Genomic DNA, 14,957 nt, shown 5'->3' on the forward strand with positions numbered 1-14,957 from the left:
CATGTATATATATGTTTTTAAATGTAAGTGATTTGCATGAAATAGTAAATAAAGCGCTGTTATACCCCTGCAAGGATGAGAATATAAGTTTGATCCTCAAAAAATACATTTATTGGGAGGGACAGATACGAACCCCGAACTTGCAGGATGTATATATATGAACTAGTCTCACTCTTTAAAAGGATGTGAGGATTTCCGACTAAAAAAAAAAGGCTTCATCAGTGTAATGTATACTTGTGTGTGTGTATATATATGTTTTTGAATGTAAGTGATTTGCATGAAATAGCAGATAAGGCATAATTATATTTGAATTAATTCTTTTGAAGGCAACCTTCATGAAAAAGTTTGATCCATTTATTTACAAAAATTTCTCAATTTCAACCAATCAAACAACGATGTGTTAAATTAAAAGGTGTCCACAAATTATATATCCAAGCAGTTGAAGAAATAAAAAGGTTAACTTTTTAAGAAACCATAGCTTGTGAGTGCTTTGTTAGAGAATAATATAAATCATATCTTGGGACCTCACCTAACAGCTTAAGCTTTTGGGTTGAGATGGTTCTTTGACATGGTATCAGAGTCTTGATGACCAAGCGGTCACGAGTTCGAATCTCACCATCCCCATTTATTTGATAAAAATTAAGCACAAGGTAATGTGGGCCTGTGCAAGTTTCAAGCCCAAATGGCTTTCACTTGAGGGGGTGTGTTAGAGAATAATATAAATCATATCCTGGGACCTCACCTAACAGCTTAAACTTTTGGGTTGAGATGATTCTTTGACATGCTTAAGACTAAAATAACAATAACTATGGATTTCGTGATTTTCTTAATAACAATAAATATTAACCTTTTCCTATGAGAACATTTGGCATGTTTAAATATCTGCCAATTTTTATGAATATAATTGGCAGATATTTAATAAACCAATAAATATTAACTATGGATCTCAATTTTTTTATTGTTAAATGTTTTGATTAGATTGTCTTGCAAAGTGATATTTATGAATATAATTGTCATAACCTAAATTTTTATTTTTTTTTGTTTTTTTATTTTTATTTTTATTTTTATAAATAAAAAGAAAATGAGATGAAAAAAATTAAATTAAAGAAAAATTTGAAATTCGGGTCAAGATAACACAATTTGAGGGTTATGAGGGTTTAATCATGGTGCATCTATGACTTTGAAAGTTAATTTTGGTAGAACATGAAAGAATTGATAAGTTTGAGGGTTTAATTAAATTTTAATTTAGTTAATTAATACAATCAAGGGTTTAATTGAACAAATATTAAAGTTCAGGAACAATTCAAATTATAATTACAAGAAATTAAATTCCAGGGATCAAAGTGAATAGGCGCCGCAATCCACAATTTGGACTAGAGGCTTAATAAAACAATGTCAAAACTTCAACCACCAAATGGAAAAGAGCCACCCTAGCCTAGAAACGGCGCCGTTCATTCCCATTCATCGTCTTCTTCATATAGAAACAGAGGAAGGTGCCTGTGAGAAAAAAAATTCAAAATGCCACCTATGACGGGAAGCTCAAACGCCGTAAACGCGGACCGATGTGGTCTACCAAGGGTCCCAAGCCAATCATGCTGCCCCTCCCAATACACAGCCAGAATCCGGGTCAAAATCCACCACCAACAGTCCAGCTGTGGCGGGACTGTTGGTGTCCGAGCCCGAGCAAAACGCCAACACCCCAAGCCACACTTATCCTCATCCTGAAAGGGAAGAGACGGTGGCAGATAAACCGCCAGAAGTCTAGCCCTATAAAAAGCAGGGGGCGATGCCAGAACAAGGGAGAGGGGGACCAAAAAAAAACCAAACAGAAAGAAGCTCTAGAGGAGCAGGGGATTTCAACTTCCCCTCACCTAGTTAATCCCATCTGGCGATTCTGTGACCCAAAAACTTCCTAGCACCGTTTCCAAGTCCGCGCAACTTTTTTGGATGATTTCTGACCTTTAAGGGTCTATTTTGTAATTTTAACATGCTGGAATATGTATTTAAATTTCTGAATATATATTTAAATTATTGTTTTTTTTTTTTATGTTATGTTGTAAACATGTAATTATGGGTGTATGTAAAACATAGCAAAAAAAGATGTGTGTGTTTGTTTTTTTTGCTTTCATGTGTTTTATGTTAAAAAACCAAAAACACAAAAAACAAAAAAAGACAAAAAGAATTAAATGTTTCAATTTGCATCAAAACTATATAAAAAAAATTATACCGTATTTCACATGAAAATTTAAAAATACCTTTTTGCATATATCTTAGGATTTAATAATCAATTTATTAAAACCCTGAGAATTTGACCTATATTTTAAAAAAATACCAAAAATATTTTGTTTTCTTTTAGTATCCAGGATTACAAACTTATACGTAAAACGTATTCCAGATATCAGATAAAAAGGTAGTTTGTTTTGTTTTTTATATTGACAAGTAAAACAAATAGGTTTTCTTTACTTGGTGAGATAAGGATCTCCTTACTGAAAAGAATTTTTCTTCCACTTTAGATAGATTGCTGACAAGATAACCGCTAAAACCTTTAAACCACATCAAACCGCAAAACAACTTATATCAAGTAGGGTGCATTAGGGGTGCTAATACCTTTCCTAGTCACAACCAATCCCTCACCCTCGAATATCTGACAAGACCAGTAAACTCAAGTTTTCTAGTGACCCTGAACCAAATACTAAGTGATGACTTTCAAAATCACCAAACAACAATGAAATTGTCCCAACGCTGCGCAAGCACGTGCGACAATATCCATATATTAAGTCAGGATGATTTTAAAAATTAACAATAAAGTCTTTACTTGATTTTTTCTAGTTATGAAAATATAATTCTAATATTAATTATATTCTAATCCTAAATTTATATAGGATGAATCTATTGTAGGACCCATGCTTTCGCACGGCTTGAGCTTAAAGATTTTATCGATTTTGTTTTTTCAAAGTACCATTTTTTATTCTTAATAGTGGATTGTATTTTATATACGCTCTTAACACAAACTAATCAATACTAACAATAGGAGAGGGTAGTGATGGGTTGCATATGTATATATTAATATTTTTTTATGAAAGATAACTTTTATTAATCATCTGATTTAGCTATAAAAACTCACATCACAACATTTTACGAAGATTAGAAGCATCAATACTCATCCAATATTTTTTTAAAAAAATTATTTATCGATTGTGTTTATCGTAAATTCTAAGTGAATATAATTATTTTAAAGATTATGCTTACTACCTTGCATGCTAATCTCCAAGAATTATGTTCTTCACTTGTTATACGGATCAATATCACTTGAAAATTATATTGTGTCAATTCTTTACGGTCCTAAATCAAATACTGTATGAAGAGTTTTGAAGTTTTAAAATGAATACAAGTGTGCTTTATCTTTTGTAATATTGGAAGAGAGTTGGTTGGTTCTCTTTTCTCTCTCCCTTTCTTTTTGGTTTTTTATTGTTAATATTTTCACACATATAATGATTTATTATTCTTTTAATCATACTTAAAAAATATTTATAATATATTTTTGTTTTGACGAGGGGGTTACGGTGAAATGGGAAAGTGATTTTACTTGCATATTTTTGTTACCATACTTGTTCCCTCTTCTTGATTAGTCCTTAACAATGCATTTTCATTAAGGTTTATATCATCATATTACACTAAAGTATCATTAAATTTCCTAACTAAAACATGTTTTATAATAACAAGTCTGATAATATAAGATATCTTTAATTTATGGTAAATGCTTAATTTGAATGCAAGCATATCTTATAATTCAAAGGATTTATTGATGTGTTTAACTATCAAAATTGAGAAGACAAAAAGAGAGCCAAGCTCGGAGAAGAGATGCTGGTTCAATTCAAACTGGAACACCATTCGGTTATTGGGTCATAACTGGAGTTGTAAACCTTGGATTTAGGTCTGGTTTATCTTGATAGAAAGCTAAGACATAGGCATAAAACATTCATGAAGAGTCCAAGATTCAAATCTGCTGGTTTCAAGTTCAAATCTTAGCAATAAAAGAGACGTCTGAATCTGTCCTGCAGCCCAGACACTATTCGGTGTTCAGCTCATATCTCGAGTTTCAGAAGTTCAAATAAGCTCATTCTTTTTTTTTTTGAAAAGCTGAGACAATTTTCCACAACTTTCATGAAGACTATGTGCTCCAATTCTGATGTAAGAAATGACATTTTGGCCGGCCAACAAAGTCTATAACCAGCCACCAACTAAATAGTTAGTCAACCAATCAATAGTTCTGAATTTTAGCCTATAAAAGGAGGCATTTGCCATATATTTAGGCATCTTGGTTTTCATATCAAGATCATATTCTTACTTTCTTTCTTTCTATTTTTGTAATGTTTAAGTTTTGTTTTCATTAATCTCTTGTTTATGCTTTTCATCATAACTATGTTTTTATCTAGTTTATTTATGTTTCTCTTCTTCATAATGTTTAGCTAAGTTTATCATGTCAAAGTGAAAATGTTTCACTAATGGTGTTAGAATAAGTATAATATAAACTCAACATGGACTTCAATGCTTATATTCAAGAAAGTTTACAATTAACATGTTTTTATCATTTTTATCTTATTCACTCTTAATATCTTGCTTGTTAAATGGTTAATCTAGATTTATGTTGTATAACACTTTGTACAATAAATGCTTTATCCTTTATAGTCTTCGGTCGACATCGTTGTTATGAGAGGAACTTGATTTGTTGTTAACATAAGTTAGCATCATGAATACCTGACAATATTTAAAAGCATTGGTGTTACTTAAATAAGATAATTAATATGATCATGTTAAAAATATATAATGAGCCATTAACGATAAATCATCTGATTGGAACCTCCTTTGTGTTTGGTTTCCAGTTAAGTAATAAAAATGAGTTTATACTATGCTTATTTGATATACCATCAGTGGATCCTCTAACCTTGACAATTGTTTTATCCTTATTTTATCCTTGTTTAATCTTTTCATCATTATCACATCTTAAAGTTTTCTTCAACATCAATATCATTTTATAATTTGTAATTTATATAGTTCATCTCTTTGTGGTTCGACGCCGATCTTGCCGGATTATTTCTTACTTTGACACTCCTGTACTTGGGATAAGATATCAATCTTTTGATCGTGTCACTTCTCTTTCCCCCTCTCTTTTGCACTTTCTTTTTAAATATTTACATCTAATGATTTATTATTTTTCTTTTAGAACACACTTAAAAAGTTAAGTCCTAACACAAATGTTTTAGTTGCGATTGTATTTGGAATTGAGGTTGAATTTTGTTTTTGTTAAAATTTAATTTTATTGTTCTAAATTTAATTTTTTTGTGTTTTTAAATATTTTTAATATACTAATATCAAAAATAAATTTTAAAAATATAAAATATTATTTAATATATTTACAAGTAAGAAATAATATATTTTTAAACACCCATTTAGCATCAAAATCACGTTCATCTTTTTTTTATTAAGGAGTTCAATAAAAAAAAAAAAAAAGGTATAGCACACAACGTCACGCCAATATTTCCCTATAAATAGCTTTCCTTTGATGACGATTTAGGTACTCGAGCATCAAAGTACTCAAAGTAGTAGTCTCTATTTCATTCAAGAAAATGGAAAACACAAATCAACAAAACAATTCTCGTGGAAAGGCAGATTTCCCACCAAGCTTGTGGGGTTGTAGCTTCGCTCCATTTTGCTTCCCACAAATGGTATACTACTTCTCTTCTGTGTGTATAGCAGTGTGTTTTTCTTTTAATGATTTTAAGTATCAAGACAAAAAAAAAAAAAAAGTTAGTGGGATCTATTATCCAATTCTGCAATAAGATTATAATCTGATGTTTCACAATTTTTTTTTTTAAATTATATATCACTTCTCTTTTTCTTTTTTTTAATTATAAAATCATATGCATCTTTCGTTGCCATATGTTATACTTTTGTCTAGCTGCTGATTACTTTTACTTTAAACAGAGACTTCATTTTTTATTGAGTAAAATTCTATAAGAAAAAACATTATCAATAGAGTAGAAAAAACACGTCAAGGATTACCCAATGCTATCAATTTATATTAACTGAATATTTCACTGCAGGAATTCAAGTCATACAGCCGACAAGTAGAAGAGTTGAAGGAAAATGTGAAGGACATGCTGATGGCATCCAAAAAGGACCCAGTGGAACATATTGAATTCATTAATCTGTTATGTCGGCTTGGTGTGTCGTATCATTTTGACAAAGAGATTGAAAACAACCTCAAAGAAATTTTTGCTGACCTTCCTAATCTTCTTGAGAAGCATGACTTTGATCTCTACACTTTGTCACTTCTATTTCGAGTATTCAGACAGCATGGATTCAAAATGCCTTGCGGTGAGCGCATACTTCCACTTTATAGCCTTTCAAACCTTAATCAACATCTCCAAAACTAATTCCTTGACACTATGAGAGCATTAGTTAATTTCAGAGGAAAAATTAAATCTTAACATCTCAAGAATTAATTCTTGGACGGTACTTTAAACTCTGCTAAATCTATCTTTCTTTTACAAGAAGTAATCTATGGTCATATTAAGATTATTAAAAAAATGACTAGAAAAGTAAAATTATTGTAACTAGCAAAACTTTCGTGAAACTAAATAAATATTTTTTCATAATCCACAAACATCTTTTGAAAATTGGCTAAAATTTGTAGTGAGTTTTTTTATGAATCAGTTGTGTTCGACAAGTTCAAGGACACCAAAGGAGAGTTTAAGGAAACAATCATCAACGATGTTAAAGGCATCCTGGGCTTGTATGAAGCTTCATTTTTAAGTGTGCATGGAGAACAGGTACTGGATGAAGCCCTTGTTTTCACAAAGGCAAACCTGGAGTCTTCGGCTATGCAATCAAGCCCACGTCTAGCAGACCATATTAGGAATGCTTTGATCCGGCCCTTTCACAAAGGCGTACCAAGAATAGAGGCTAGAAAATACATCTCTTTCTACGAAGAAGATGAGTCTCGGAATGACACTCTACTCAAGTTTGCCAAGATAGATTTCAATCGAGTTCAGTTACTGCATCGACAAGAGCTATCCAATCTCTCGAGGTAATTTTTTGTTTAAGTTAGAGAGAAATATCAAACTAAGTTTCTATTGGAATTTCTTTACTCAGTTGCTATTTACATTTTAGGTGGTGGAATGATTTTAAGCTTTCTGTGGAGTTTCCATATGCAAAAGATGGAATTGTTGAGGTCTATTTCAGGGCAAATGGAGTCCATTTCGAGCCTCAATATGCTTTCTCGCGGATGGTGGTCACGAAATATACAAAAATTGTATCACTGTTAGATGATACATGTGATGCACATGCATCTTTCGAAGAAATACAACTTTTTACTAATGCAATTGAAAGGTTTGTTTCTTGTTACCTCATAACCTTTCTTCTTCTTCTTCTTTTTATATGAATATCGAAGAATTATATTAGGCTGGCCATCTAGTGGATGGAAATCTAGCAAAACAAAGAAAGGATACAATAATGGCTATGGAAATCCAGCAAAACAAAGAAATGATACAATAATAGTTATAGGTACTAATTACTCCAATCTGCTGTTTTTCTTCTGGAGAGAAAAAGGGCAATTACTTGTCCATGTTTCTGAAATTCCTTCTTCAAATCTCTATAGGTCAGCTATGTAATCGTTCAAAGTAAAAGTAGAATTTGAGAGCCATTTGTGGGTTATGAGTCGTTGTGTGATGGTATTGGAAAGGATTAGAGAGCCATTTGTGGTTCTTTTGAATGCTAGAGGTTAAGGTGTCAGGAGCTTTAGATAGTAGGCTTTAAAAAGAAGAAGATGAAGAAGAGCTGGGAGTTTAAAGATGGTTCTAAACCTTTGTAAAGGTTGTGATGTCTAAGATTACAGGATAATAACAGAAGCTGGTAGAGGTTTGAGCGGTTTGTGGGTAGGACGTTGGCAGGTAGGAAGAAATAAAAAAAGAAAAGTTTTGATTCTCTAATGGTCATTTAGTCGAACACATGAAGGGTGTGTCGAATGAATGGAAGAGGGGAGACTGGGTTACCTTTTATGAAGAACAAAAACACAAAGAAAGAAGGGGTGAAAACCAGAGAGGAACGGAGGATGAGCAGAGGGGGGAGATGAGATGCGGTCATAGTTGGGATACACAAACCCAGTTGGGTTCACTGGACATGGACATCCACTGTGATTTTTAAGTTACCTCATAGCCTTTCTCTTCTAAATCGTACAAAGATGTTCAAGAAATGATACGTGATTTTCTGTCTCAATTTCAGATGCTGCATGGATGCCATCAATCAACTACCTGCCGAGTACTTGAAAGTTCTTTACAGTGCTCTTCTGGATCTTTTCAGTGAAACTGAGAGTGATATGGGAAAGCAAGGACTATCCTATGCCTTATATTACGTGAAGGAGGCAGTAAGAATATTTCTCCAGGCTCATGCATTCTTTTTCTATTTCTAGCATAATACATTCTTTTTTATTTGTATGCTATTAGTTCAAAGAATTGACGAGAGGCTACCAAGCGGAGGCGCAGTGGGTACCTTTAGGCCATGGCCAACCATTTGGTGTGGATGTGCCCAATCGATTAGAAACGACTCGTTATGGGGTAATTATGGCAGCGTTCAACGTTGTAAAGGATGAAGTTGCAGGAGAGGAGGAGTATGAATGGCTAAAAAGTAATCCAAAAATTATGAAAGCTGGAAAGATGATCTGTCGTTTAGTGAAGGACATAGTGGGCCATGAGGTATGATATTTAAATCCCAAAAAAAAAAATTATTAGATATATTGATAATTGAATTCTCATTTACCATTTAAATATAGAACCTATTTTAAAAATATTACATTCTCTTCAATTTATTTGTTTTGATTTGTTTTATATTAGGGTTATTATAGTTTTATAATTTAAGTCGTGAATTTGACAAATTAATATAAATTACTCAAGATCGATCCAATATATTGCTATTCTAATTGTTTTTTTTTAAATATTGTGTTGTTATTTTTTTTAATCAAACTATATTTTTACTAGTCGTTTGAGTTGTCTTTGAACTCATCAAATTGACAATCATGTTACATTAGATAAGCTTATGTATAGTTTTTTTAACAAATTACTAAAAAAACATTAGCAATATCTAAATATTTCTTTTGTATGTTATAAAAATTTTAATTTGATCTGCAGCTCAGCGCAAGTCACCAATCTAGCCGAACTTATTTTGAAAAGTATTAACAAATTCTATCTTTAAGTAAACTAGTTCAGCTTATGATATACTGAATTGTTTCTCCTAGATTTTTCGATTTTTTAATTTTTTGCATCAGCAAAATTGAACCAGGGCTCTACTCATGACTATTCCTGTCTTTTTTTTTTGTGTGTTTTGAATTTGTCATGCTAAGTTTCTTTTTTAACCATTATAATCCTATATTTGTTTGAAGGTTGAACAGAAGAGGGGAGACTCTGCATCCGGTGTTGAACGCTTCATGAAACAATATGATGTCTCGGAAAAGAAAGCAATCGAAGAGATACAAAAGATGGTCGCAAATGGATGGAAGGACATCAATGAAGATTGCATGAGGCCAACTAATGCTCCAATGCGTCTCCTTCAACAAATTGTTAACCTTGTTCGAGTTACCGAGGTTACGTATGGGCATAATGACGACGCCTACACAATCCCACAAAGTTTAAAAGATTATGTCACTTTATTATATGTTGAGAAAGTCCCTATGTGTGAATAATGGAGTAGAATTCTTACGTTGAGCTCTCTATGAATGTTGCCGAATGCATTGTAATAAAACGAGCAGGTGACTCGTGAACATTATAATCTCTAAGATAGACTATAAGTGTGTGTGATGTGTGTTTTTTTTTTCCTCATATATATATATTGAATTTAAAAGTTGAGTTTGAATTCTATTTTTTAAACAAGTTAAATCTTGTTGTGAGTTATTTATTCTAAATTTTATATATTATTTTTATATTACTTATGTATTTGTTTCATATAGGATTGTTGGTTTTATCGCTCTCCATCTCTTTGTAATCTATCTTTTGAGGTTTATAAAATGGAATGAGCTTAAAAATAAAAATAAAAATAAAAAAAAGTTTTAGATAAAAAGTTCTTCCTTATTAAAGAAAAACGAAAGATGGGGGGAACACTCTCTTTCAAAAACCAAAACTTTCCTTCCAGATAAACAAACCTTTATCACACAGTTACATTCAACAACCTAATGTTTTTGGAGTGACAACAAATTAAGAACAACTCCAAGAAATATAGGGGTGCGGGAAAGAGAACTGTAGTGATAGGAAAGGCTTTGTTGTGAACAATAAAAAACTCATATCAACGTCTCCAAAGATTACCTGCTGTATGTGAAGCGCAGGTATTAAAAATCTAGTAAGGAACACTAAAAGGCATGGTTTATATATTCAATATATAATTTCAATTATTTTCATAGTTAATTTTAGATTTTAATTATTTTTCTTACTTAGTGTTTTTATTGTTTTTTAAGTAGGTATTTACCTATATATCACTTTATATTGTGTCAATTCCCTACAATCCTAAATCAAATTCTCTTGTCTTTTGTAATATTGAAAGAGAGTTGGTTGAGTAGAATGGGAAAGTGATTGTAGTTCTACTCTCTTTTCATGCGTGTTCTCTTTTCTCTCTCCCTCTCTTTTTAGTTTTTTATTGTTAATATTTTCTTACTTATATATAATGATTTATTATTCTTTTAATCACACTTAAAAAATATTTATAACATATTTTTGTTTTGAAGAGTGGAACAGAGTTGTTACGGTGAAATGGGAAAGTGATTTATTTACCTACATATTTTTGTTTCCATACATATTTCCTCTTCTCTCTCCTACTCTCTTTTGCACTTTTTTTAATATTTACATCTAATGATTTAATATTTTTATCTTAGAACACACTTAAGAAGCTAAGTCCTAACACAAATGTTTTAGTTTTCATCGTATTTGAAATTGAAGTTGAATTTTGTTTTTGTTAAAATTTAATTTTTTTTGTTTTAAATTTAATTTTTAATGTTTTTTAATATTTTTAATATATTAATGTCAAAAATAAATTTTAAAAAATAAAAAATATTATTTTAATATATTTACAAATAAAAAATAATATATTTTTAAACATCCATTTAGCATCAAAATCACGTTCATCTTTTTTTTATTAAGGAGTTGAATAAAAAAAAAAAAGTTATAGCACACAACGTCATGCCATTTCCCTATAAATAGCTTTCCTTTGATGATGATTTAGGCACTCGAGCATCAAAGTACTCAAAGTAGAAGTCTCTATTTCATTCAAGAAAATGGAAAACACCAATCAGCAAAACAATTCTCGTCGAAAGGCAGATTTCCCACCAAGCTTGTGGGGTTGTAGCTTCGCTTCGTTTTCCTTCCCACAAACGGTATACTACTTCTCTTCTGTGTGTAGAGCAGTGTGTTTTTCTTTTAATGATTTTAAGTATCAAGACAAAAAAAAAAAAGTTTCAAAAACTGTATATAAGCTTTTAGATTAGTGGGATCTATTATCCAATTCCGCACTAAGATTATAATCTGATGTTTCACAATTTTTTTTTATTTAAATTATATATCACTTCTCTCTTTTTTTTTAATTATAAAATCATATGCGTCTTTCGTTGCCTCTCATATGTTATACTTTTGTCTAGCTGCTGATTTCTTTTACTTTAAACAGAGACTTCATTTTTTATTGAGTAAAATTCTATAAGAAAAAACATTATCAATAGAGTAGAAAAAAACACGTTAAGGATTACCCAATGCTATCAATTTATATTAACTGAATATTTCACTGCAGGAATTCAAGTCATACAGCCGACAAGCAGAAGAGTTGAAGGAAAATGTGAAGGACATGCTGATGGCATCCAAAAAGGACCCAGTGGAACATATTGAATTCATTAATCTGTTATGTCGGCTTGGTGTGTCGTATCATTTTGACAAAGAGATTGAAAACAACCTCAAAGAAATTTTTGCTGACCTTCCTAATCTTCTTGAGAAGCATGACTTTTATCTCTACACTTTGTCACTTCTATTTCGAGTATTCAGACAGCATGGATTCAAAATGCTTTGTGGTGAGTGCATACTTATGGCCTTTGAAACATTAATCAACATCTCCAATAATTCTTTAATGAAGTACAGAGGCTGGTTTAGATCAAAGAAGTTTATCCTCCTTTGTAATTTTCTAAGTTTTAATCTTTAGACTAATTCCTGAAACTACTTCTTCCTATAAGTACACCGAAATGACAATTTTTGTTTTTGTAATGTGACTCGAAAATGACTCGGAAAAAAATGCAGTAAATTTGTTCTTACAACTTATAATTGATCTTCGGAGATTACATAATTAGCAGTAATTTAAACTCTGGTAAATCTTTCTTTCACTTACAAGAAATAATCTCTCATAATTCACAATCATTTGAAAATGGCTAAAATGTGTAGTATGCTTTTATGAATCAGTTGTGTTCGACAAGTTCAAGGACACCAATGGAGAGTTTAAGAAAACAATCATCAACGATGTCAAAGGCATCCTGAGCTTGTATGAAGCTTCGTTTCTAAGTGTGCATGGTGAACAGATACTGGATGATGCCCTAGTTTTCACAAAGGCAAACCTGGAGTCTTCGGCTATGCAATCAAGCCCACGTCTAGCAGACCATATTAGGAACGCTTTGATCCGGCCCTTTCACAAAGGCGTACAAGAATAGAGGCTAGAAAATACATCTCTTTCTACGAAGAAGATGAGTCTCGCAATGACACTCTACTCAAGTTTGCCAAGATAGATTTCAATCGAGTTCAGTTAATACATCAACAAGAGCTATCCATTCTGTCGAGGTAATTTTTTGTTCGAGTTCGAGAGAAATATCAGACTAAGTTTCTATTGGAATTTCTTTACTCTGTTGCTATTTACATTTTAGGTGGTGGAATGATTTAAATTTTGCTGAGGAGTTTCCATATGCAAGAGATAGAATTGTAGAGATCTATTTCTGGGCAAATGGAGTCCATTTCGAGCCTCAATATGCTTTCTCTCGGATGATGGTCACGAAATATATGAAAATTGTATCACTGGTAGATGATACATATGATGCATATGCATCTTTTGAAGAGATACAACATTTTACTAATGCAATTGAAAGGTTTGTTTCTTGTTACCTCATAGTCTGTCTTTCTCTTCTAAATCTTTCATAAACATAGAAGTCAATACAAAGATGTTCAGGAAAGGACATGTAATTTTCTGTCTCAATTTCAGATGCAGCATGAATGCTATTGATCAACTACCTGCCGATTACATGAAAGTTCTTTTTAGAGCTCTTCTGAATCTTTTCAACGAAACTGAGAATGATATGGGAAAGCAAGGAAGATCCTATGCCTCATATTATTTGAAGGAGGAAGTATGAACATTTTTCCAGTCTCATGCATTCTTTTACTATTTCTAGCATAATATATTGTTATTGTATATATATTAATTGAAATATTGCTTAGGTTTTACCACACAATCTTTGTTTTATTTGTATGCTATTAGTTCAAAGAATTGGTGAGAGGCTACCATGCGGAGGCGGAGTGGGCAGATAAATGCCATGTCCCAACATTCAATGAGTATGTGCGCAATGGATTAACCACAAGTGCTTATGGGGTAGTTATGGCAGCATCCTTCCTTGGAATGGAAGAAGTTGCAGGAGGGGAGGAGTATGAATGGCTAAAAAGTAATCCAAAAATTATTAAAGCTGGAAATATGATCGGTCGCTTGATGAATGACTTAGCGAGCCACGAGGTACGATGTCTGAATTCTTAAAAATAAAAATTACATCGTTTAAGTGCAAAAGTATTAGTTCAAATTATGATATACTTAATAGTTTACAAGATTTTTCAATTATTTTCGTGCATCAAAAAAATTGAACCAAGGTTCAGCTCATGACTATTCCTGTCTTTCTTCTCAATTTTTTCATGTTAAGTTTCTTTTCTGACAATTATGACATCGTTTATTTATTTGAAGGATGAACAAAAGAGAGGAGACTGTGCATCCGGCGTTGAATGCTATATGAAACAATATGATGTATCGGAGAAGAAAGCAATTGAAGAGATCCAAAAGATGGACTCTGATGCGTGGAAGGATATCAATGAAGATTGCATGAGGCCAACTAATGCTCCAATGCTTCTCCTTCAACATTTTGTTAACCTTGTTCGAGTTACAGATGTTATTTATGAGAATGATGACGATTCCTACACAATTCCATTAGGTTTAAAAGATTATGTCGCTTTATTATATATTGAGCAACTGCCTCTGTATGAATAATGGTGTATAATTCCTGCTTTGAGCTCATGGTGGAACTCTCTATGAATGTGTTGTAATAAAACGAGCAGTGACTCGTGGATATTATATGTACTATTGGATCTAGTGTGTATTTTGGTATGTATTGAATTTGATAATTGAGTTTGAATTTTACTGAAAAGATTTAAACTTTGCAGGGTGATCTATTCTTAATTTATATATTATTCTTATATTTTTTATATATTTTTTATATAGGATTGGTGATTCTAACACTCTTTCTCACTTGTAAACTATCTTTTAAGGTTTATGTAAGGGATTAATTTTTAAGATTGTAAATAGTTACAGGTCCCTTATTTTATTAAATTTGATAACTGAGTTTTGATTTCATAAAAAAAAAAATGAATTTTCAAGTAATATTTGCTAAAACCTTAAATGACCATAAATTATCTAATAAGATACTTTGAACTCTTGAAAACAAAAAAATTACAATTTTCACTGGATTTATATGTTGTAGAAAACCTAGATTATAAGACTCAATCAAGTAAAAAGAATAAGATCATCATCATCATCATCATTCATCTTCTCTTTAGTTGCAATGATTATTATATTTATTTTGTAAATGCCATAAAAAAATCTCTTTTCTACAAACATCTCACTTTTTATAAGTATACATT

General features: G+C 31.6%; 1 protein-coding gene and 1 pseudogene across 1 annotated transcript; both read left to right on the forward strand.

Annotated features, from left to right (window-relative positions):
• The first annotated feature begins 5,627 nt into the window (after nucleotides 1-5,627).
• On the forward strand, nucleotides 5,628-9,794 carry LOC112323283 (probable terpene synthase 6). The gene is made up of 7 exons (XM_024592583.2): nucleotides 5,628-5,726; nucleotides 6,105-6,378; nucleotides 6,718-7,090; nucleotides 7,174-7,392; nucleotides 8,284-8,425; nucleotides 8,505-8,753; nucleotides 9,437-9,794. Exons 1-7 carry the CDS (start codon nucleotides 5,628-5,630, stop codon nucleotides 9,734-9,736), a joined length of 1,656 nt encoding a protein of 551 aa, XP_024448351.2. The 3' UTR covers nucleotides 9,737-9,794.
• A 1,520-nt stretch (nucleotides 9,795-11,314) lies between these two features.
• On the forward strand, nucleotides 11,315-14,307 carry LOC112325338 (probable terpene synthase 6; annotated as a pseudogene).
• Nucleotides 14,308-14,957: the final 650 nt, after the last annotated feature.

The sequence above is a fragment of the Populus trichocarpa genome, chromosome 19 (assembly GCF_000002775.5).
Source record: "Populus trichocarpa isolate Nisqually-1 chromosome 19, P.trichocarpa_v4.1, whole genome shotgun sequence".
Taxonomy (NCBI): domain Eukaryota; kingdom Viridiplantae; phylum Streptophyta; class Magnoliopsida; order Malpighiales; family Salicaceae; genus Populus; species Populus trichocarpa.